This window comes from Neopelma chrysocephalum, unplaced genomic scaffold (genome assembly GCF_003984885.1).
Source record: "Neopelma chrysocephalum unplaced genomic scaffold, ASM398488v2 Primary Assembly neopelma1_60, whole genome shotgun sequence".
Classification (NCBI taxonomy): Eukaryota; Metazoa; Chordata; class Aves; order Passeriformes; family Pipridae; genus Neopelma; species Neopelma chrysocephalum.
In genome coordinates, this window is record NW_020897715.1 from 17,224,330 (window position 1) to 17,247,399 (window position 23,070).

Here is a 23,070-nt window from a genome sequence, read left to right on the forward strand (position 1 = left end):
AACACTACCCAAAATAGTGAAACCTTAATGGTGTGAAAGCAAAAATTGGAGCGATGTGTGGGCACACACAAGGTATTTATTTCATGCACCTTTTTTAATTCTGCTGTTGTACTTATAGAATATATCATTGAGATGTGAAACACATCACTCCATATAGTAGTGCATCTGTTTTCTCATCAGTTATTTCAACATAAATCATAGAACCAGAGAGCTGTTTGGTTTGGAAGGGACTTTAAAGACCATCTCGTTCCAACCCCCCTGCCGTGGGCAGGGTCACCTTCCACTGGACCAGGCTGCTCAGAGCCCCATCCAACCCGGCCTTGAACACTTCCAGGTGTACGGATGAAAAGTAGATATTCACCAGACAGGAAAGACCCATAAATACGTGGATATTCACGAAGCATCCGTGACCAGCTTGATGGGACACATCTCAGTACGGCTGGGCGGATTGGGGGAGTTTTGACAGAGGATGGGTCGTGAAAAAAACAGGAAAACATCGGGAAGGCGCTGGCAGCGAGCAGGGTAGTGCATGAGAAAAGTGCTGAATGGTGATTCGGGCTGTCGCGGCGAGGGCTGGGGACGAGCCGGTGGCCACTGGGATGAGGCTGCGCCGCAGGCAGACGGAAGCCTGGGTGGCCCGGGGATACGATCCCTGCCGTGCCAGGGTGTCCGGGGGTGTCCGGTGGATGCCGGGGATGGCCGGAAAAGGCCGCCACAGGCTCCGAGCCGCCGCCGGCAGTGCGCACCCCGGCCGGCAGGAGGCGCTATGGCGGCGGGCGCGAGCCGCCGCGCCGCGCCCGGCCCCGCCAATGGGGAAGCTGCGAGGGCGGGACGAGCCGGTGGTTTCGCCAATGGGCGGCGGGTGCGCGTCAGACGCGGAAGCGGTCGTGGTGCGACGGGCGGGGCGCGGGGCCGGCCGGGAGCACCCGGGCCGCGCCGGGGCCGGGGCTGAGCCTGCGGGGGAGCGAGCGCGGCCGCGCCGGGCCGGGCCCCGCCATGGCGGCCGAGGGCAAGGTGACGGGGCAGAGCCAGGAGCAGTTCCTCCTGCTGGCCAAGGCGGCCCGCGGCGCCGCGCTCGCCAGCCTGATCCACCAGGTGCTGGAGGCCCCAGGCATCTACGTGTTCGGGGAACTGCTGGACATGCCCGCCGTCCGCGAGGTGAGACCCGCTCGGCCCCGCGGCCCTGCCGGGCCCGGCCCGCGGCCCGGCGGGACCGCCTGACCCTGTGTCCCCGCAGCTGGCTGACAGCGAGTTCTCCCCCGTGTTCCGCCTGCTCACCATCTTCGCCTACGGCACCTACGCGGACTACCTGGGTGAGGCCGGGCCCGGGGCACAGCGTGGGGCGGGGGCCAGGAACCCCCGGACCAGTGATGGGGATCCCGCAGGGTGGGAAAGGCTGCTCCCCACTACCAGGGCCCTCCCTTACCCAAACAGCCCCCCAGGGCCGTGCCACTGACCCGAGACACGCCTGGTTGTGGTTTGGGCTCCCAGACCCTCCAGGTATCTGACAGTAATTAACACTGCCATTTGCCATCTGCCGAAGAGCATCTTGACAGTGACGTTTTTGAGGGACGAGGGGAAAGACTTAGGTATCCGTTGGGATGTGCAGACCTCCATAAATAAGGCATGGGACAGCTAGAGAGAATGACTTGAAGGTGATTATGGGGGAAAAGGCTGCTCAGAAAAGGTATTTTGAGCTGAGGATTGATGGGGATGGCTTGGCAAGACAAAGCATCGCTTGGAGGATTGGTGTGCAGGCATTGTAAGAGATGGGTGTGGTGCAGATGCTTCTGTGCGGAGCTGGGAAATGGAAAATGAGACATAAATTTTAATACCCTGTTCTTTTCCCTGACAACAGCTGAAGCAGCAAACCTCCCTCCCTTGACAGAAGCTCAGAAGAACAAACTGAGGCACCTGTCAGTTGTCACTCTGGCTGCCAAGATCAAGGTAGTGGCCCTGTTTTTCCCCGAATTCTCCCTGCACTGGGATTACCTCATGCTAGTTACCATCATGTTTCCACAGTGCATCCCCTACTCAGTGCTGCTGGAGCAATTACAGCTGAAGAACGTCCGGCAGCTGGAGGACCTGGTGATTGAGGCAGTTTATGCAGATGTGCTGCGAGGGAGCTTGGATCAGCGGAACCAGCGCCTGGAGGTGGATTACAGCATTGGGAGGGACATCCGGAGGGAGGAGCTAAGCACCATCACCCGCACGTTGCAGGAGTGGTGAGAAGGAAGCCCCCATTGCTAACACCCGAAAAAGGTTGCAGAATTGGCCAGTGGCTTCCCTGGATCCTGTTGTGTGTCAATGGGGGTGGGTGGTGTTGGGAGGTGGCCTACTTGATCCCCTTTCCCATACTCCAGTAGAAAGTAATTTCCAAAAATAATTTTCCAAATTCCCCTGTTTGTGGCTGGCTGGAGGGGTGATGAAGCCGCATCAGCCTTTGCACAGTCCTGGCTGCTGGCAGGAGGCTTCCTGAGTGTTTATCTGTAGTTAGTTCCTAACCCAGCATGGCTTTGTTATCTGTCCCACTCCCGGGTAATAACATAATTCTCTGTGTTATTACATCAGACTTCTGATCCTTTGTCTTCCCTGCCTGGTGTAGCTGCCGCCTTCCAGTGTTTTTGGCCTCTGGAGTTGAAATCTGCTGTCTTTCACATTTCTTTCTATGCTGTGCCAATTCCCTGGCCTGTTCAGTTCTGGGTATCTTCTCCAGGTGCCAGGGCTGCGAGGTTGTCCTGTCGGGCATCGAAGAACAGGTCAGCCGAGCCAACCAGCACAAAGAGCAGCAGCTGGCCCTGAAGCAGCAGATAGAGAGTGAGGTGAGTGGGGCACAGGAGGGAGCAGTTAGTGCCCCTTGTTTTAAAATGACTAGAACCAGTACCCTGTGGTTGTTACAGTCCTTGCTGAAGTGAGGCATTGCCTTTTCCCTAGGCTGGACCTCCCAGGGGCTTGTGCCTGAAGAAGAGCCCTAAATCAGCTTAACGCTCATCTGCAGTGCAGGGGCCTGGACAGCTGTTGGCTCTTTTAGTTGACATGAGCTTGCAGCTCAGCTCCAGGGCTTCCTTTGAAAACAAACAAAAAAACCCCAAAATAAAACTAAAAAAAATTAATAAAAAATAGCCAAAACAAACTAAAAATCTTATGAAATCCCTTGTTTCTTGCTTTGCTGCTATTGCAGGTGGCAAACCTGAAGAAGACTATTAAAGTGACAACAGCAGCTGCTGCAGCAGCCACATCCCAAGACCCAGAACAGCACCTAACGGAGCTCAGGGAGCCAGCCCCTGGCACCAACCAGCGCCAGGCGAGCAAGAAAACTTCCAAAGCCAAAGGGTGAGGAGTGCAGGCAAACAGACAGAATGTGTGTGTGTGTGTGTGAACATCAGCTGTGCTTCTCTATGTGCACTTAGAAAGGAAGTGAGATATAAGCCTGAGTGTCCACTCTGATTTATGTTCTTTTTATTTCTCCCATTTCCTCAGGCTCCGGGGCAGTGCGAAGATTTGGTCTAAATCAAACTAGTTGGATCTCCCTTCACAGCTGGGAGGGTGAGAGGAAGAGATTTGGGGGATGGAGGGGTAGCAAGGGTCCCAAGTGTGATGCTTCTGAGCTCTTCTCTGAGATCCGTCTTGCCAGCTAACTCTCCTGCATGTTTGTTCTCTTTCCTGTCTTCTTTACCCACTTTCCAGGCAGTATCTCCCTCCTTTTCATCACAGCATTTCACACTCTCAGCTTCCAGTTTACGCATTGCTGTTTCCCCAACTGCTCAAGCCCCCATTGCCAGGGCCATGTGTTTCTCTCTTTCTCTCTCCCTGTCTTTTGACAGGTCAATTTCAAGAGCTATAAGGGTGTGTCAGTCACCTTGGCACCCAGAGGGCATCACAGAAGCTTGGAAAGAGGGTGCTGGTGCTCAGCAACCATCTTGGCTCTATGAGACCCCTGGGATAATTTGCTCCAGGACGCAGCTGCCATCTTTGATTGTTTAATCTTTGTTTTGCTAGGTGGGAGGGTAGTTTTTGAAGGGATTCTTTTAAAAAAATATAAATATATTATAAATATATATAAAACAATAAAATAATAGTTCTATGGACATATCTATACAAACTTGTGCTCCTGTGGTGGCATCTCTTGGCCTCATATACTGATTCTGGAGGTTCCAAAATAAGGCATGATATTGAGAGCCTCTGTCCCATTTTGCGGTAGAATATCCTCAAAATACTCACTTCCCTTTCCAAAGCGTAGTGCCATAGTAGCTCTATTGGGATGAGAGTCCATAAAGCAGGAACTAATCATAAATCTTATTTACAGAGTTTCCTGTGTGGTTGATTTGCATCTGTACTGTTCAAAAGAGGTGATTTTCAGGTAGTCTCAGAGGAAGATGCAGAAACTGAGGAAAAAGTGAATTCATATTTGTGTCAGTACTATGTGCCCCCTGGTCCTGGATGGAACAGAAAGTAATGTGGGGACTTGTCTGACAGGTAAAGGTAATGGAGTCAATGCCCATATGTGTGAGTTCTCATAGTATAGATGCTGCACAAGCCATTCTTGATTCTTGTTAGAGTCTGGTTGAAAAAACCCAAATTAGCGAAATTGACTCCTGTGAGATGCCCAGGAAAAAAAAAATCAGGTTCTCCAAAGGATGCCTCCTTGAGGCTGGCTTGGAGCCGAGTCAGACGGATGTCAGTGTTGCACTGCTGCTCCAGGACTACGTGTAGACTGATGGAAATGTAAATTGACACCATGACTCCCACCCCCACTTGGTTCTGCATCTTGTGCCAAGGCTAAAATTTGATTCCCTGAACCTGGGTTTCTGTGTGTGAGCAAACCATGGGAACAAAAATAATCCAGTGAGGGAAAACCATGAACTTTGTCTGTATGGGGACTTTTTTGGTTCACTGGTCTTGAGGCGGGTTTTATCCTGGGTCGACTCCCTGTGCAGATATGTGGGAGTTGGAGCCGAGGCAGTGTGGGTGTGAGCAGGTCATGTTAAGGGGGTGGGAAGGGGAGTGAGGCCATGCCTGTTTTGGTGGTAGCAAGGTGCCATCTCAGTCCTCCAACACCACAAAACACTGGTTTGTGCAATATTGCTGCTTTGCTAATTCCAGACTGCTGTAATACACTGCCTGTCAGTGGGAAAGCCCCGTCACCCGAACCTGTGAACTCCTAGAACTTCCAAGAAGGTTTGTCCCTCTGTGCATGATCACAGGGCTGGGCATACCAGCCGGCTGTGCCCAGGACAGGGATATGCCAGGCTGTTCAGGGTGATTGCTGTCACTGGCTGAGGTCTCCCAAGGCCTTGGGCAGCCCCACACCTTTACCCCATTCTGTGGCCCAAGGTGTCGAGCCCTGTTGCTGTAGTTGCCTGGCATAGAAGTGCCAGATAGGAGAGGTTTGGTGTGAAGTTGTCCAGATGGGAGGCAAATCTGGTTGCAGGAGCATGTGAGGGTATAGCTGGGCCAGGGTTGTCTCAACCCACCTAGAGAGATCTGACGAATTTGCAGCAATAGGGAGTCCACCTGACAAATCCTGTTTTCCATAAGTTGTAGAGAGAGATTGTGATGCTTCCAGCTTTTGTTTAAATCACCTTGAGCCTTCCTCCCTCTGTGTCACATCACCTTCATCTGTCTCACTGAGGAAAGGCACTGTGCTTGCTGGGTTTGCAAATGTCTGCAAGAAGCAGTAACAGTCTGTTCGTGCTGGATTTTCCTGCCTCCTGGGAAGGGCTAGTCTGGGACCGAGGTGCCAACAGGTGATACCTGTCAAGCACATGCCAAATGTCTGGCACCTCACGCCCTTTGAAAGATTTGCTGCTTGCAAAGCCGTTGGGGTGTGATGTGAAAGAGGGAGGAGAACTGGCTCAGGAGGGAGCTGAGCAGCGAGACAAAGCATGTGTCCTAACAGCCACTGGCTGAGGTCCAGCAGGAGCTGGGCTGGAGCAGTGTCACCTCCAGGCAGAGCTGAAGTTACCAATAACGGAGCAGGATATTTGTGTCCCACAAGAATTCTGCTGCTGTTTAGGAAGAGCAGCTGTAACAGCTCTTTGTCCCGAGTGTTTCAGCTCTTCTCTGATCTGTTGGGCTTTGCTCTCTTTAAACGCACTGTAGCTATTGGGCACAAAGGATCTGTTCAAATGCCCTGAATCCACAGTTTAAATCCAGGCCACAGATCCCGGGAGTGGAGTTGGAAGCCAGCACTGAGAGTTCCACATGGGTTGCATGTGATAATGCCTGTGTGAGTGGCATGCGCAGCACAAGGCCAGGCAGAGCAGCCCCTGAGCTCTGTACACACATTGGCATCGGGCTGGTGAGCACAAAACCCCCGCATATAGGTGACAGCAGCCAGAGTGTGGACCAGCGTGGGATCCTGGGGGGGCTCACCACACAAGCCCCAGGCCGTGCTGAAGCCCCAGACTCAGATCCTCACTGCTCAATCCCTGTCAGCGCGAGTCTGCCTGTGTCCTTCTGCCATAACTTGGCATTTGGTTTGCCCCCATCTCCAAGGGTCAGCTCAACTCTGGTAGCAGCATTTGCCAAGCACAGCCACAGGCCTCCTCCCCTTCCTATCTGTCCCTCTTGAGACTGGTTGTGTTATGGATTTGAAGAGAGTTTGAGAATAAATGCATCTAATCAAGGAGCATCTGCAGAGCTCTCAGAGTCTTCCATTTTGTTTACTTTTCAAAGGCAGCACCTTTTAAGACCTCCATTAAGAAAAGGGAAGCTGAAGGTAGCACATAAAATTACTTCAGACCCTTGGTAGGACTGAAAAATAAATGAGAGGGTTGCAGTGCAGAATGAAAGTATTGCTGCAAATTGCCTTGCTGGATAGCAAACAAGAGGGTAAGAGCATAGGTTTGCCTTTGCCCTTCCCCTGAAAACCACACTTTTTATTTTCCTACTCACTTCAGCCGTGACTCCAAATTTCAGTCAGAGAAGATGTGAAGATTAATTAATTAGTTAACATCTATAAAAACATTTTGAAGATGGCAAGAGTGAGGTAAGTACTGAGCATTATTGTAAATTTTAATTTTTAAATGCCTTTGTGTTTCAACCCTTTTTTTTTCACAAAGAAAAGACTGAGAAAACAGACTCTGAGTAGAGTAAACCAGAAATACCTGGATACATGACACCCTAAGCCCTGCAAAGAAATGAGGTTTAGGGGATTGTAGAAAAGAGGGTATGGAGAAATGTCCATCCCAGCATGAGGACAGGACAACTGCCAGCCCTAATACAGAAGGTGTAACAACTCTTGTGCAGTGGTTCATTGCAACCCCCTTCAGGTATCATACATGGGGCTTGCACATCTGGGTTCAGAAAAGGAAGGAGTTAGGACAGGATCTGAATGACTCTGTCACTGATGTCTGACTTTTGCCAGCTACCTCCAGCTGCTCTGTGCCAAGAGGTAACCATGTATTCTTATTAAGAATTGAGGCTAGTGATGGCAATTCTTGTTACATTCCGGGGGCACAGTTTCCTCTGGGGAGCTCGAAGGTGATGGAGGTGTCAGGCACTGTGCTGCCGGCAGCTTGGTGTCTGCTGCAGTGCCTGTCTGTACCTGGTGAGAGGGGAGAAGCCTGATAGCAGGGCAAGCACCCTGCAGGACTTGTTTGAGGTTCTCCCCAACCTCCACTGCTCTATGCTGAGGTACGTTCAGAGGTAGAGATGGTCTTTGTGCTTAACGGCCCTCGGCTCAAAGGGGGACAACATTTTGTTTACTGGGGTTGCTGAGGCCACCCTTGTCTCTGTTCTCCAAATGGCACCTGTGGCAGGATGGTTTGGTTTGGGATGAATGGATGGGCTGGTGTGCATTGTAATATCTGTCATACCCTACTAAGTCTCCTTTGTGCCAGGCGACACTGGCTGGGGTGACCAGGGAGGATGGCAGCCCTGCCTCTGCCCGGCAGCAGGGTACGTGCCTGCTGCCTCCATCCTCCTGTGAGCTCCCAGTGCCAGCTGGGGCATGGTGCTGCGGCATCCCAGTGGTCATGGTGATGCCAGCCAGCCTGCATTCACCAGTCTGCAGGGTGATCATGCAGCAGCATGGTCCCCTGGAGCTTCCTGCAGGGATGCCTTGCCTCTGCTCCAACAAGGCATTGGCTCACTGCTTCTGTGAAGGCTTTTTTGGGTGCCTGGCTGTCTGGTCTGTTGGATGAACTGACAGAGATGGATGAGTGTCCTGGTCTGCTTCCCGCAGGTCTGTACCTTTGCACAAAGGCTCTCTGACAACAGCAGCCACCGAGGGCTGTGCCTGCTGCTTGCCACGGCTGGACCATCCTTCCTGAGATGAGGCCCTGGCTATGCAGGACTCTGACAAAGAGCAAGGTAGAGTAGTCAGGAAAATCTCACAGTCCATGTCAGCTGCTGCAAATGCATCTCTCAGATCTCTGACATCCTTCTCATCTCCTTTTTATGCCCTGGAATAGCTACTCACTTTCCTTCTGTGACCCCTTTCCCTTTTTGCCATCCTCACCATGGGTGTCTGTCTGTGTTTCCACCAGCAGGGTTCTTCTTTCCTCATCCCTTTTCCTATTACTAGTCACTACTTAGCTGAAATACAAAAACCCACCTGCTTTCTCTACTGGCTCTTCAGGCACCCACCTTTTGGGTGTTTCTCTTTCAGCTGCTGCAGTTTTCCAGGAGCATCCCTGCTGGTGCAGTGTGAAATGAGGCTGGACTTTTGTCTGCCTTCTCTGCTGGTGGCAGGCTTTGCCACTGCCGAGGAAAGGAGCTCATTTGCAAAAATTCTTTGTGCAATTATATTCATGTTGCGATGAATTCAGCAGATGACAGCAAAATGTCAGTTGGATTAGAGAGCCATGACCTTTATACAGTAACAAGAGCGTTCAGAATTCCTGTGGCACTTGTGCATGTGTTAAAAGCAACTCTGCACCCTCCTGCTCTGAGGCACAAGTGAAGCCCTGGCCCCTTCAGATCAGGAGAAAATGTTTCTGGGAAAGCTTTGCCTTGTCTCCTGCGCGTTTCCCTACATCTGCCTCTGAAGTGTTTAGCACTGGTTTTGGGATGCCGGAAAATGATCTGTTTGGTGGGAGCAAAAGCATGCCCCTGGTGACCGAGTGTGATGCCTTACCAGTACGGTCTCATGATCCCTAGAAAAAGCTTCTCAAGTGCCAACCCCAAACTGGCTAATTTTATTGTCCCCACTTTCCAGCTTAAATGGATTCACAGCTAGTTTATATTCTCTTGTGCCTGTGCAAGCGCAGCTCTAGCTGAAGCTGTACTTCCTCCTTGGTGTTTATTTCCCTTGAGGACAGACTTCACTTTGCTTAACTAACCAAATCAGCCCCCTCATATATACTGTGAGCTCTCCATACTCTCTTACTTGCTCTTCAAATAGAGTGCAAAAGTGCTCTCACTTGCACTTCAAATTAAGCTTTCTTGGCTAGAAATGAGCACAGTTCTCTTCCACAGGTGAAGTCTGATCAGCATCTTGCACAGGAACAGGTACACATACCTATAGCTACTAGAAATGCCTCCCAAATTGCCTGTCTTCTCCTCAATGCCTCAGCAGGTGATTACAGTTATTAAATGATTCACTGCTGATCCAGAGTGGTTCTTATTTTCTGCTGGTTATAATTGAAGGAGTTCCAGTTTATAGCTAAGAAAATCTTGATTTTAGGTCCTATGTTCCTTTTCCCTTTCACTTTGTGCTACGAACTTTAGTCTTTTTGCTGTTACTGACACCTTCAGGGCTACCTACATCCTCCTGTGCGATACCCACATCCAATTTGGCAATGTATCTGCATTTTATTTGTTTACTCACATATTTATATTTTGCAATCTTTGTTCTCTTTTTCTCTTATTAGTAAGGGATGGATATTGTGAGGCTTCCAACCTATCTCTTAACATCACTGCACCAGCAGTTGGAGATAGGTATTCTATTTATTCCTCTTCCTTTTATTGCCTTTTTCCCCACCCTAAGTTTGTATTAAGTACCCTCAGGATTTAAAAACCCAGCCAGATGTGAGGAGATAGTGGAAGTAATAACAACCTAAGTGGAGTTTCCCCATGGGAACATTTTTTGAAGTGTTGTCTTTAAAAAAGAAAATTCCCAGGAGGGAAAAAAAAAGTTACATTTAAGACAGGGCTAAAAAATAAAATCAAGTCTTTTTTTAGAGTGCTTTGAAAAGTAGAAAAATGTTGCAAGTCAAACAAGTCAATTTTAACTTAGACCCTGTAGTGAGGTCTATTTTAAATCCTTTTGTTCTCCTGCACTGAAGCCAGTGCCTGTGGGATTTTTACACTCTGGCCCCATGGAAGTGTGTATTTGTTTCCCAAACAAACCATTGTGCCCACAGAGAGTTCTGTTTCCCGCGGCTCGCTCTGTGGTCCCACCTGCTTTGAAGTCCCTTTCAAGTCACAAGGTCTCTTCTTTCCCTTCCCACCTTTCACTGCAGTCCAGCCCTGTGCCAGCCTGCTCTTCTCTCTTATTCATAGATTTTTGAAGCCCAAACGGACAGGTATAGTCACATCGTTTGGCTTCTTGACTGGCCAAGAGCTACCTCAACATGTTCCTGTGCCCACTCTCCAGTTTCTCCTCAAGACGCCCCATCAGGGTTTGGAGTGGCCAGAGCTGGAAAACTGAGGTGCGCTCTAATGCTCTCAAGTGAAGGTCTGCTTCTCAATCCCAGTTCCACCGTGAGGTGGCTGCAGGTTTTCTGCTAGGTTGAAGAGCCCTCTACTGTCAGAAGCCTCATTCCCGTATAGGAGATGCCAGTCCATGCTCCAGTGGAATGAACTCAGACACAGGAGTCTTGAGTTCATATTATCCCGTAGTGCTAGTGTTTCCAGGCCTTGAGTCATCCTTGTTTCTTGAGTCTTCTTTGGTGTCCTTTTTGGAGTCCAACACCCAGATTTCACACAATGGGTTCACTACTGTGACATAGGAGAGAAGTGTTACCTCCCTTCTTGGTGAACATGAGCTAATGCATCCAAGTGTAACCCAACTCCACAGATGAAGAATTATGCAAGAACCATCCATTTCCTCAGTTATCTCTGAATCCCCTAACTCCTTTTGGAGTCCCTCCAGAGTTTCCAGAACACAGTATTCCATCTTGAAAGAGCACAGACTACATTTATGTCCCTGGGTGAACGGCTTTTCTGCATTCAGTGCAGCCAAAAATACTTACTGTTTATAAATAAACACCACACCAATAGTTACCGACTGTTCTGCACATCGCATCCTTTTCCATCATTTATCACTTTCATTGTTCTTTGGGTCCTCTGAAAGCTTCAGCAGCACTGGTTTAATATCTTCTTTCAGATCATTAATCAAGTTACTAATGAGCATTAGTTTCAGAAAAACATCCTACTGGAAATAATTTTGTATTCTACAGTCTCTTTTCCCCCTCATTACTTGAAATCTGTCAGTGAACTAAAATTTATAATATTGGCCCTTTTGTTGTTTCAATAACTGCTAATTTATTTTACATCAGAGCATAGTCTTAAGCGGCCAGATAAGATGCCTCGTGCTGGTGTGACCTTTAACTTCCGGTTGTTGTAGCGCCTTTGTTAACCCAACCCATGATTTAATCAGAAATTATCACAGTTGTTAGACAGGAACAATTTTGAGAAAGTGAGATCATAAATATTATAAGCACTGAGGCACATATTTTTGTTTTTAAATTTAATGCATTTTCCATCTCTTATCTTGATTTAATGCCAGTTTACCTGGTTTACAGCTGTGGATATAATTTAATTTTTTGTTTACAAGTACTGGCACCAGGTTAACTTTCCCAGACTTCTTTTTCCCCAGTGTTCTACAATTCTTCCAGTATTTTACAATGCTATAAAAAGTACAGGGAAAGATGCACAGACCTTCAGGGCTACCAACAAAAACCTTTAAGGACAAAGATCCCACTAGCTCTAATGGGTTTTATTTTCATAATAAATTTTCAATTATGGAAAATTAAATATACAACAAACAAAACCTCTTAAGTTTCTGTTTTATTTGCGTGTAGCTAATGCATTCTTATCCAAGGTTATGCTATCCATCTTTCTACTAGTGTTTTCAGCCTCTCTCCACCTCACTCTACCTACCTCCTCCTCCCTCTGTCTCTTTAAGCATGGCGGGCCCCTGTGTCTCACTTCAGGTGCCCTACTTGCTCCTCAGGAAGATCCAAGAAGTACCACTGAACTGCATTGATTTGGTGCTTCAACTAGTTCAATTTGAAAGTGACGGCTGTGGGAGAAGGAGCTAGAAGGGGTTTTGTCTCCATTGGATAGATAAGGATGACTTGGAACCACAGCCTGTGCATCTGAAAAAAACAGATTTGATTTTCTTATTGGGAACATCTAACCTATACTTCCATCCTGCTGGAACAGCTGTCAGACATTTCAGAAGTGTAACAGAATCATCCCAGCCTTCCCTTTGCCCCAATACCATAAATGGACTACTTTTTATGGGAAACCATTTCACTTGAAAATGTAACTAATAGAAAAAAATTAACTTGATGTAGGTCTGGCCTAAACATTGATGTTAGGGAGCTCAGGCAGCTCAGTTAGAGCACTACTGCACACACAGAACTCTGGCACCCGCTTACAACAACATGGAGCTCCTCACTGTTTGTCTAAAGACAGAGAAAGAGGAGCAGATCGTTGGTTGTGCAATTCTCTGCATGCTTCCATTGGATTAATACCCTACATCAGTGATTAGCAAGGGAATTTTCATCAAACCAGGTTACCGGCGAAAGGGAGAGCCCTGAGCACAGCTCGTAGTCACTCAGCAAAAGGCACCAGTGCCAGTGCATATTACTCCTACTGGAGTCCAGATCCTGCCCCCTTTCTCCTTCCCTTCATATTCTCTCCTCCTCTCAAAAGTCTCTAAACGGCTGATCCAAAAGCACCACCATGACCAGATCAATGGCAGCCTGGGGCAGCTGAGGCCATTTCCTCAGCAGAAGCCAGATCAGCGGGTGAAGAAGGGCCTCCCAGGACTTGAAGAATTAAGGGAGGTTTCCTTCTTTGGGAAAAAAAATTCCTGCTCTCCAAAGTCCGAAGTTAATGTACTGTGTCAGCCGCAGGACAAGCAAAGGGGTCACCCGACCAATATACTTCCTGTACTTTTGTGTTTGGCATCTCTTAAACTCTCTCCTGGTCTCCTGTCTTAACACAAGGTCCTCCTCTCCCTGAACTTTTCCTTAGACCACCAGAGCCTTGTCACATCTGGAGAAAGCCAGGATCTTTTAAATGACTGTACAGCAGTTAGCCTGGCTCAGGCAGCCAGGCAAAACACCCTCCCACTGCAGAGTGGAAGAGCACACAAGGGTCCTAAATCCATGAGCAGGACAGCACCCTATAGGGTGCAGAGGCTGAATCCACATAAAAGGATTTGGGATTAGGTCAAGATTAGGAAATCCATGCCCAAAGAGGAATGGATCCTCACAGTTAAAGGTCAATGTTAAACCCCACCACCACCATGCCCACCTCTCTATTCTCTCAGACTTTGCCTCAAAGACTGGCCCGGCCCTCACAGCTGGTTACCACCACCTGTAAGCACCTTTGTGATCTCAGCTGGTTCTTTGCTGGATCAAAACATCAGGTGCCGCTTCTTGCACTGGCTCAAGACTACCAGAGATGAGGGCTGCTGTTGTTCCAGTTCTTTCTTTCACAGTCTGGCAACCCCAAGATGATTTGTCTTCCACAAAACCTCTCCCAAACCCTGATTTTTTCTGTGTAGCTCCTCCTTTGGCCTTGCTCTCTTCAGGGCCTGCCTTGACTACACTACCTCCAGAAAGTCAGTCCACTTTCAGAGGCAGCAGCCTTACTCCCCCTCAACATTTACTTCCTTTCACTCTCCCAGATGGTGGAGACCTCTCCAACTGCACTTGGATGTGGAGTCATCACCTTCAAACCAGGACTGAAAGGAGACTTTTTACATGGGCATATAGTGACAGGACAAGGGGGAATGGCCTTAACCTGAAGGAGGGCAGGCTTAGATTAGATATTAGGAAGAAATTCTTTACTGTGAGGGTGGTGAGGCACTGGAATAGGTTGCCCAGAGAAGCTGTGCATGCCCCATCTTGGAAGTGTTCAAGGCCAGGCTGGATAGAGCTCTGAGAAACCTGGTCTAGTGGAAGATGTCCCTGCCCATGGCAGGAGGGTTGGAATGAGATGATCTTTAAGATTCCTCCCAACCAAAACCATTCTATGATTCTATGACTCCTACTACGGTTTTCATGGGACAAAACAGCACAGCTAAGTGGGGACAGAATCTGCCACCAGCAAAGATTCTGCCCTGCACTTCCTTGAAGGGTGGAACATGTGCAAACTCTGCCCTAAGCTTTCAGAGGGTAGATTCTGCATTCTTTTTTCTGAGCAGGACGGTCGGTCCCCAGCAAGATGCCGGCCTCTGTATTAGTGCCCACACATAAAACACGGGGATACACGGCAAGATTCTGGCACACCACTTCCAAGTGTAAGCCATGCATAATTTCCTGCCCTCTATTCCAAATAAGCTGATGAAAAGTTTTGTGTAAGGGTGCGTGCCAGAAGAGGAAACTGGCCAAGAACCCAGGAGATCTTCCCTAGTCCTGTATTCCTAATACCTCTCAAGTTTCACCTAATACTGAAGAAGTTGAGAAAAGGTCATTCGTAACATCAGCCTCAGTTGCAGTGAAATAATAAGAAAATAATGGAAATATTCCCTGGCGGTGCAGGAACTCCAGAGGCCCAATTCAGGGCTGCACAGATGACCAGGCAGCAAGAAAGACCAACCAATTTCCCTCGAGTGCTCAGCAAAACTACAGCAATTAAAGGGTATTTTTTGCAAACTGTGGTGTCTTGGGTCTTCTTTCCATGTTGAGCATCATCTCACTGTGTGACTATATGGGAAGGATATAAGGCTATTTTCTGTAAGAAAACAAAACCTTAAACACCAAGTCTCTCCTCAGCAATTTCCCAAGGATGTGGAAGAGGTTACTTAATTCCACAGCACGCACAATTAGGTCAGCTGAAAGTAAAAGACTGCCCCAACAATTCTTTACAGTTTGTTTCTTTATTCAGTAAACATCTAGTTACAAGTTTCACAAATTAAAAAAGTGGGAGAGCTGATTGAAGAGGGGTCGGGGGGCCCACAGGCTGATCCAGCTTTTGTTCTGCTCCTCCCTTCTCTAACACACACAACCTTCTCTGCTTCTCCATAGATGCACCAAGGAGCAGGAGGGGAATCGAAGCTTCTGTCCCAGTGAGGGGACTGACAGGGGGTTCTAGCAGAATTCCCTCATATTCCTTTCACAGGGGACTAAACAAAAACTTCAGAGCCAGCCCAACCCAGCACAGAAAGAGTGGAAAGGATGGAAGAGGCAAGGTGGCAGCTCCTCATGCCCATCACTACTGGCAGAAAGAACAGAGCCAAGGGACAGCAGAAAGGGAATGGGCAATTAATGTGTTCCTTGCACATCAGTGAGATTCCCCATGCCCCACTGCAGCACCCAAATGGGGCGAAAAAGAGCAATGCAGAAGATTAGTTGCTTTGTTTCAATTCCGAAGTGGGAGGGAGGTTAATACTAAATTTGAGGAGGGTCCAAGTGGTGCTTTGAAGGGGCTTCAGAGTTTCACTGTCTGTACCTGGGAGGAAGGGAAACAGAAAACATAAAAAGAGTAAGTGGTGCTTAGAAAGCAGCATAGAAGACAGAAAAAGACATGTTTAAACCTGATGTCTAGACATCAAAAAAAGGGAAAAATGTCCCTTTTCAAGCAGGAGATCACATCCTAGTGAGCCCTATTCAAAACATGGGAGAGCAGACAGCAGCACTTACTTGTATTTCAAACTGGATGGACAGCAAATGGTTTCTGTGTTCTATAAGTTCTATACAATGACAGTATGAACACTCCACAGATCGCAATCCTACATCATGTCGTACAATTTGAACCATCAGTTAAGGCTGATGCCACACATCTTTTGTTGATGACAAAGCTAACTTAAACAGCTTCCATGTTCCCGTTCAGCACAGTAGTTTCTCAATATTCACATCTTCCCCTGCTCTCTCAAAGTGGGAAAACCCATTTCCAATTGAAACCTCAAAATAATGTAAGACTGGGGCAAACAAAAAGAAATCCTGTGGCTAAGAGGCAACCATGCAGTGGGAGATGAGGAAAAAAAACTTGTTAAGACTTACAAGAGCGCATAGGTAGATTTGGGGGTGGCCACGCTGCACCCCCCATAAGGTCTGCTCTGAGTTCACCAGTCATACCGACGGGACTGTCTGGAGGGAGAATCCTCAGGGCCCTGGATCGCGAGACGAGTCCCTTCAGCCCGACGGCCACCGCCGCCTTCATGACGCCGGTAATCCAGCCCCCGCTGCGGCCGGAAGCGGGACGTCTCTCGCCTCCACTCATCGTCAAATGCGGCTGCGTCACCTGTGTAGGGAAAGAACATGCACAGATGGGGAGGAGCTGGGGAAGTAGCACCTGGCTTTGCTGGGAGGAGAACATGGGCACTACTCACTTTCATCCATGTTGATGTAGTCCTGCCTCTCCTCCTGGTCACCCGTGCGATGGTTCCGGGACCGCTGCATGATGTGGGCCCTCTCCCTGATGTGGTGACCAATCGACATTTGTTCCAGGCCACTGTCCGAGTCCCTTACAGTTCGTCTAGTCTCACGGATCTGGGAGCAGATTTCCATGTAGAATCAACACTTACCTTCATTCTCCCAGCCCCACACAGCACCCTGATTCTCGCCTGCAGTATTTCAGCCACCTTGCACTGCCACCACTCCCAGCACGTCAAACACAACACAATGAAGACTGAAAAATGGATTCCCCCCACCAGTGCTTCCCATCTCCTCCCAGCGGCCTTTGGCATGGTTCAGTGAGTCACAAGAACCACATTGTGCTCCTTGAGCTGCAACTGCCTGTGAAGCCAAAGTGCCGTGGGTGGCCACCCACAGAAGCCACCAAACAAAGCCCACCCACCCGCAGCAAAGCGAGCAGCCTCCTCCTTACCCCACCGGGTGCTGAACGCATCTCTGAGGTCTCCTGATAGACTTTGGGCCCATCACCCAGGTTGGAATAGGAGATGACGGTTGAGGAGGTAAATGTCTGGCAGTTAGCACCACTTGTCATATGCTCCTGCAAGAAGGAATGGAAGGCAACAAGAGATGGCAGTTAATTCTCTCTGTAGGAAGTAGGAAGAAATTACTACAGGAAGAATATAATCGACACTGGTCCATTCTTCTGGAGAATACATCTTCCTGTTAAATTAATACTTGTTTCTTTCTAAACAAGTCTACTCCTACACTTCCTTCCTCATCCCTCTCTTCTTCCTGCACTCAGGAACAAGCTCTCTGTCACAGTCCCCAGCAATGAAGCAAAGCTTACAGCCTCTGCCACCTTGACAGCTGGGGCACAGCCCATACCAAGCAGCACAGTAAGATGGGGGTGGCAGGAGCACCCTCAGTACTCCCTTCAATTCAGAGGGTTTATGGAGGGTTCTTACCATGTTTCCAATCATGTCATTCATCATCCCGAACATATCTATAAAGCCACCTGCCTGATAAAAAGCAAAAGAGAAGATTAGTTAGTTTGGAAAGAGACATGAGGAAAGAACAACAAAACTACCTTCAAGGGACAAAAACCTAAGAACAAAAACCTTGTTCTTTTCCCCTTCTTTCAGTAGTGCAGAAAAAAGTCCCCAGAATCTGAGATTGCTGTTCTCTCCATTCTCTCAGGTTGCATTGCCCAAGTGTTCTGGCAAAGGCTGTTTTTTTTAGTTTGGATCCAACTACCAATGCACTGGGGTTTGTGAGTCCAGGTACTCAGCAAAGTTAAGAGAAGAAATCTCAGCATGTGCACCAACAGTGATCTTAAGGAAGTTTCCACTGATTGTATTCTTTCTAGCATAACAATTTACTTATTTTCCATACAAACACCTGCCTTTTCCATCCTGTAAACCTGAGGGCTGCAGTAACACACTGGGCCAGCAGGTCTCACAGATTAATTGCACAATATGTAAACAAAATTACGATGTCACTTCAAACTTGCTGATTTCTTTTTTTTTTGTTTCCTCGAGTAGCCTCTTGTTCTTGTTTCCAGCAGAGCAGTACTCACATGCAATATTATTATGCTTTGATTTGTTTGGAGTCTTATTAATCCTTCTCTGAGCTACAAAAATTCCAGGACATGGAAGTCTCTTTTATTAAGGCAATTCTGCAGTGTAAGACAGCTAAAGTTGCTGGAGCTAGAATAAGCTATTTCCACTGTATTATTTTAGTAGACGATGGAGATCAGCAGGCTCCGAGTGCGGTGTTCTCATGTACACACAGCCATTCTCATTTCAGTCCTGTTCAACTGAAGTATTCCGTTGTCTTCTCCATCCACCACCACCGGCAAAAGAGGTGCAATAACCACCTCTGCCTACTGATGGCCAAGTCCTTCACTCGTATTCTCACGGTTCCTCCGTTACCTCCAAACAGTTCCGCAGCTTCTTTTCAGACATATGAGGTTATTAAGGGACTACTTGCTCTTCTCGGATATTAACTGTCCCAATTCCCATGAAATATTGTGCTATAACAGCTTTATGGGTTTTCTCTGGTCAAGGTGCAAATACAACTTCCCCATATAAACAGAGTTAGAATCTCTCCTCTAAAACAGCTTGTGGATAAGATTAAAACATTAGAGGGAAACAAGGCAAAGGTCTGAAGTTATAAAGCAACTCAATGACAGATCCAAGAGAAACCAGATACTTCCAGTTTCAGTTCAATACCCTCTTCTGTATTCCATTTACTATAAATCTAGAGCTCATCTTGGTCTCCTCAGACGTTCCCACTCTCACTACATGGTTGTGCTCAGATTGCTACATTTTAGTACTGGTTGCACACTGTACTGATGAATCTCAGTACAGAGCCACTACTTGGAAAACCTCCAGTTTGACCCAGAAAAACAGAAAACTTACCATGCCGAGCATCCCAAAGGGTGAAATAGCTCCTGCCTGCCAGGACAACAGAAAAGCAGAACAGAGAATGACTTTGCAACAGCCAAACACTAGATCCTCATCAGAACACACTAATCCTTCTCAGAAACAGAACTGGGAACACTCAGGCTCTACAAACAGATCAAGAAAGTGCCCCATGGACTCATGGTGGTCCAAACCGTATCACCCCTAACAAACCAGTCATGAGGTAATGCTCCTAAATTTCTCCCAGTTATATTAATTTACGTCCTCTAGAAATAACATATTTATTCCCTTCCTCCCATCCAACCTAGAATGCAGTTGCATTCAACATATTAACGGATGTGGAGTAAAGAGAAGGACCAGAACACCACTGCTTTAGAGATCAGTGCTGCACCCACCATCCATGTGAAGGCGAGGAGGGTGCCCAACCCAGGAACAGTGGGAAATACAAACCAACAAGGTAGTTCCAGAAGTTCTACCCTGTACTCAAGCCCCCCTTTTACCTGCATCCTGCGGCCAGCCTGGCGAGCCCCTGGCGTGGTCCCATCAGTGATGCCAAGGAGTGGGCCAAACCCGAAACTTCCAGAGAGCATGCGGTTCATGTGCTGTCGATGGATGGCAAAAGGATCCCTTTTGGAAGGGTTGAGAGAAAAATGGTGAGGACAAAGCCCCATACAATCCACCCCTTGTGACTCCAAGTTTTTCTAAGATAACTATACATTCCTTTCCAGGCTGAAAATTGAGAATCCCGAGAATTCGTTGTTGTGTGTGGTGATCCTTGGGGCTGGAAGGGACCTCTGAATCCCATCTCATTTCTTGTAATAGAAAGTATTATACCACAGAAGCCTCCTAAGGTACTAATTGCTGTCTGCTCAGAAGCAGGTTGGTGTTCTGCTCCCTGCACTGCTTTGGAGCCAAGCATGACCAAGGCCATTCCAGAACCTCACTGCTCTAACAAACAAAGGCCACTTCTCAGATCTGCCATCATTTCACAGTCCTTTCCTCTTCTGCTACAAAACCCCCCTATGTTAAGAGCTCTGCAAAACAATCAAGCCCTTCTAAAAGGACAGTTCTTCATTTTGCAGGGAGCTGCACTAAGACCCTCCTGGCTGCAAAAAGAGGACTACACTTAATGGGACCAGAGAGCATGAGATCCTGCATATTGTCTTCTCACCCCATCCACATACACGCATACAAACACTCCAATGTGAGACTGAAACCTCCAGAATGGACTGTGTGGCCTGACACCCCTTTGCCACCACAAATCATCTCGACATCTAGTTGAGGGTTTGAGATCACATACAGCTTTTGCAGATTTGAGAAAGAAAGGGAACAATAACTGGGGTCCCTAACTAGTTTTCCCTTCTTTTGCAGCCTCCACTTTGAGGGCTGCACACATTCACACATGCCAGAGAAGCAAGAGGAAGAAAAGGATAGTAAAGAAAAACAGTCACAGTTTACAGTGGCCACAGTAAAAAACTTCTGTGAAATACCATAGCTGTTTTCCTGCACATCTTATAGTCTGCAATTATCCCTCTTGAGCATTAATAACCCCAACAGCAGAGACTGTTCCTGAGATCACAAAAGCACCTACTACAAACCAGTACTTTTCTGTCTCTCCTGGAAGTGCTTCCCATAATAAAAGCTAGACTCATACCTCCCACATCAATGAGAGGAACACACAGTCATCCTGTGACTAACTGGGACATCAAGGTTTCCTCTCCTGCTAATTTGCTTACAGCTGATAAAATTCTTGCTTATTACCAATTCTATCAGCAAAAAATTGACTACTCTTCTAAATACATTAATTTCACAGAATTTCTAGTAGTTCAGTGCTTAACATAATCAAATTCTTCCTGTGTTAACAGTCTATTCCTTATCCACTTTGGCAAGGACTGCCAACTTAGTGTCACTGCCAAAATTTATCAATAGCATCCAATTTCTGGACTGTGGACAGAAACAAAAACATTCAGTAAAAGGAATCCCAGGAAGAGTTCTCAGGACCTTTGTTAGATTTCAATACTCGTGTTTCAAAACTACCCGTTGGCTTCTCTTTACTTTGTTCGCCACAACTTGACAACTGCTTCAGCAGTCTCCACCAGCTCCATTAATGAGTTCCTGTGCACAGCAGCAACAAACACTGGATGGAACAGCAGATTTTATCTATCCGAACTGCAACCCTACTTTGCATAAGAAAAAGGAATCCTTGCGCAAAGAAACAGATTAGCTATTCCAGCCCTCTCCTCCTCTCAGGCAGCTGCGATGCCTTTTGGCCTACTTTATTATGCTTTCCTCCAAGACCACGCTCCAATATCAGGGAAACGGGATCAGCGCGAACCAGGTTATTCCTCGCGCTGCCCCCTGGGAGGATGTTTGTGTTTGTCCCCAGATAGCTCCTCCGCAGCCCGGCAAAGGCCTCTGCCCGCCTGTCCGGACGCGAGGGGGAGCGCGCATCTGCCCCCGCGCCGATCCCGAGGACGATCTCGCATCCCTGCCTCCCGCCGCTTCCCCTCCCCCCCATCCTGAGGATGCCCTGCCCGACTCACATGGCAAACATGGGGTCCTCCGGCTCGCCATCCCTCATCAGCCGGAACATGCTTCCCTCGCTCGGGGGCGGCCTCTGCGGAGGGGAGAGGGCGGTGAGCACGGCCGGGGCCGAGGGCGGGGAGGGGCGGAGCGGCGGAACCGGCCCCCCCGCCCCGCCGCCATCCCGGGCAGGTGACGGCAGCGCTCCCCCCGCCCCCGCGCCCTGCCTTGCCCTGCCCAGCCCTGCCGTGCCTGGCGGTGGTGGCGGGCGCGGCGCTCCCGTTCGGCGCTCCCGGAGCCGCTGGGGCCGCTCACGCCTCCGCGCCCATCGCGGACCGGACCGCGCTGCCCCCGCCGCGCCCGCACCGCGCATGCGCGCCCGCCCTGGGGGAGGGCGGGGGTGGGTATGGGCCGCTCGGCACAGCGCCCCCTGGCGGCCCCCGCGGGGAGCGCTCCCGGCCTGCTCCGGGCAGCGCCCGACAGGGATCGTGAGGGTGTAACGGGAATGGAGGGGCCTCAGGGACGCCTCACCGCCGTACGCAGCTTCCTCACCAGGGGCAGGCTCGGATATGTCTGGCGACCAGTAACAGGGAATGGCCTGAAATTGTGTCAGGGGAGGTTTAGGTTGGATATTAGAAAATTTTCACCCAGAGGGTGGTTGGGCACTGGAACAGGCTCCCCAGGGAAGTGGTCACAGCACCAAGCCTGACAGAGTTCAAGAATCGTTTGGACAATGCTCTCAGAGACATGCTGGGGGATGTCCTGTGCAGGGCCAGGAGTTGGACACGATGATCCTTGTGGGTCCCTTCCAACTCAGAATATTCTGTGATTCTGTGATAACCCCAGTGGCTGGTGGCCAGTTGGTTCCTGGCCAGAGTCAGCAGCAATGCCTGGCTGCTGCAGGGTCAGCACTCATCTCAGGCTTCCTCTGTGGTGAGGGCACGTAGGAGGCACCGATTGAGCTGTTTCCCTGTGCTGAGTGCACGGACAGTGCACACACACCAGTGCTCTGCCTGGCAGAAGCAGGGAGAGTACTTCGTAAGCCAGCTGTGGGTCACCACTGACCCTGGACAGCCACCAGGAACCACAGACGAAGTGCAGGTACTCGGTGTGTGGCACCAACAGCGGTAGTGGGGAACCTCCACAACTCAGGGGGGAGGGTAACACCTCTGTCACCATCCCTGGGGAATGGTGGTTGCCTTCAGCTATCATCAGCACCACTGGATTACAGGGAAGACAGCAGACTGACTCATCCCAGCTCCAGCCCAGGGCTTGCTTCCTTAGTGGTGCTTCTGCTGACTGTTGCATCCGGCCCACTATGTGCAGGAGCCAGACTGAACCTGTACCAGAGGACTGGAAATAGCAGGTTGCAAGATGTGGTTGAGAAATCGACCTCCTGAGTTGTGGCAGAAGCCATGTCCTTGGATTTCAGAGTCTGACAGAGGAAAATGACCCAGTAACGTGCTTTGCTTGGTGAAATGCATAGAGGGCTTGGCAATACTTCTTGCTACAGCAGGTCCCAAAACTGCTTGGTGTCCATAAAGAAGACCTCTTGCTGGAGGCCCGCACCTGTGTGTATGCAGAAGGCTCTTCAGAAATCCCCTGCTGTATCTAGTGATTGTATTCTGCACAGGCTGAAA

At 49.0% G+C, this 23,070-nt stretch overlaps 2 protein-coding genes across 2 annotated transcripts; one reads left to right on the forward strand and one right to left on the reverse strand.

The window, feature by feature from the left end:
• The first annotated feature begins 902 nt into the window (after positions 1-902).
• Positions 903-4,306, forward strand: COPS7A (COP9 signalosome subunit 7A). The gene is made up of 7 exons (XM_027681500.1): positions 903-1,158; positions 1,238-1,313; positions 1,859-1,947; positions 2,023-2,225; positions 2,717-2,822; positions 3,182-3,333; positions 3,481-4,306. The coding sequence occupies exons 1-7, from the start codon at positions 997-999 to the stop codon at positions 3,518-3,520; spliced, it is 828 nt and encodes a 275-aa protein (XP_027537301.1). The 5' UTR covers positions 903-996; the 3' UTR covers positions 3,521-4,306.
• A 10,682-nt stretch (positions 4,307-14,988) lies between these two features.
• MLF2 (myeloid leukemia factor 2) lies at positions 14,989-21,763 on the reverse strand. Its single transcript, XM_027681371.1, has 9 exons — positions 21,683-21,763; positions 21,451-21,524; positions 19,408-19,534; positions 18,905-18,940; positions 17,450-17,503; positions 16,957-17,082; positions 16,460-16,619; positions 16,131-16,371; positions 14,989-15,579 (listed from the first exon to the last, which is right to left on the reverse strand). Exons 2-8 carry the CDS (start codon positions 21,498-21,500, stop codon positions 16,193-16,195), a joined length of 732 nt encoding a protein of 243 aa, XP_027537172.1. The 5' UTR covers positions 21,501-21,524; positions 21,683-21,763; the 3' UTR covers positions 14,989-15,579; positions 16,131-16,192.
• Positions 21,764-23,070: the final 1,307 nt, after the last annotated feature.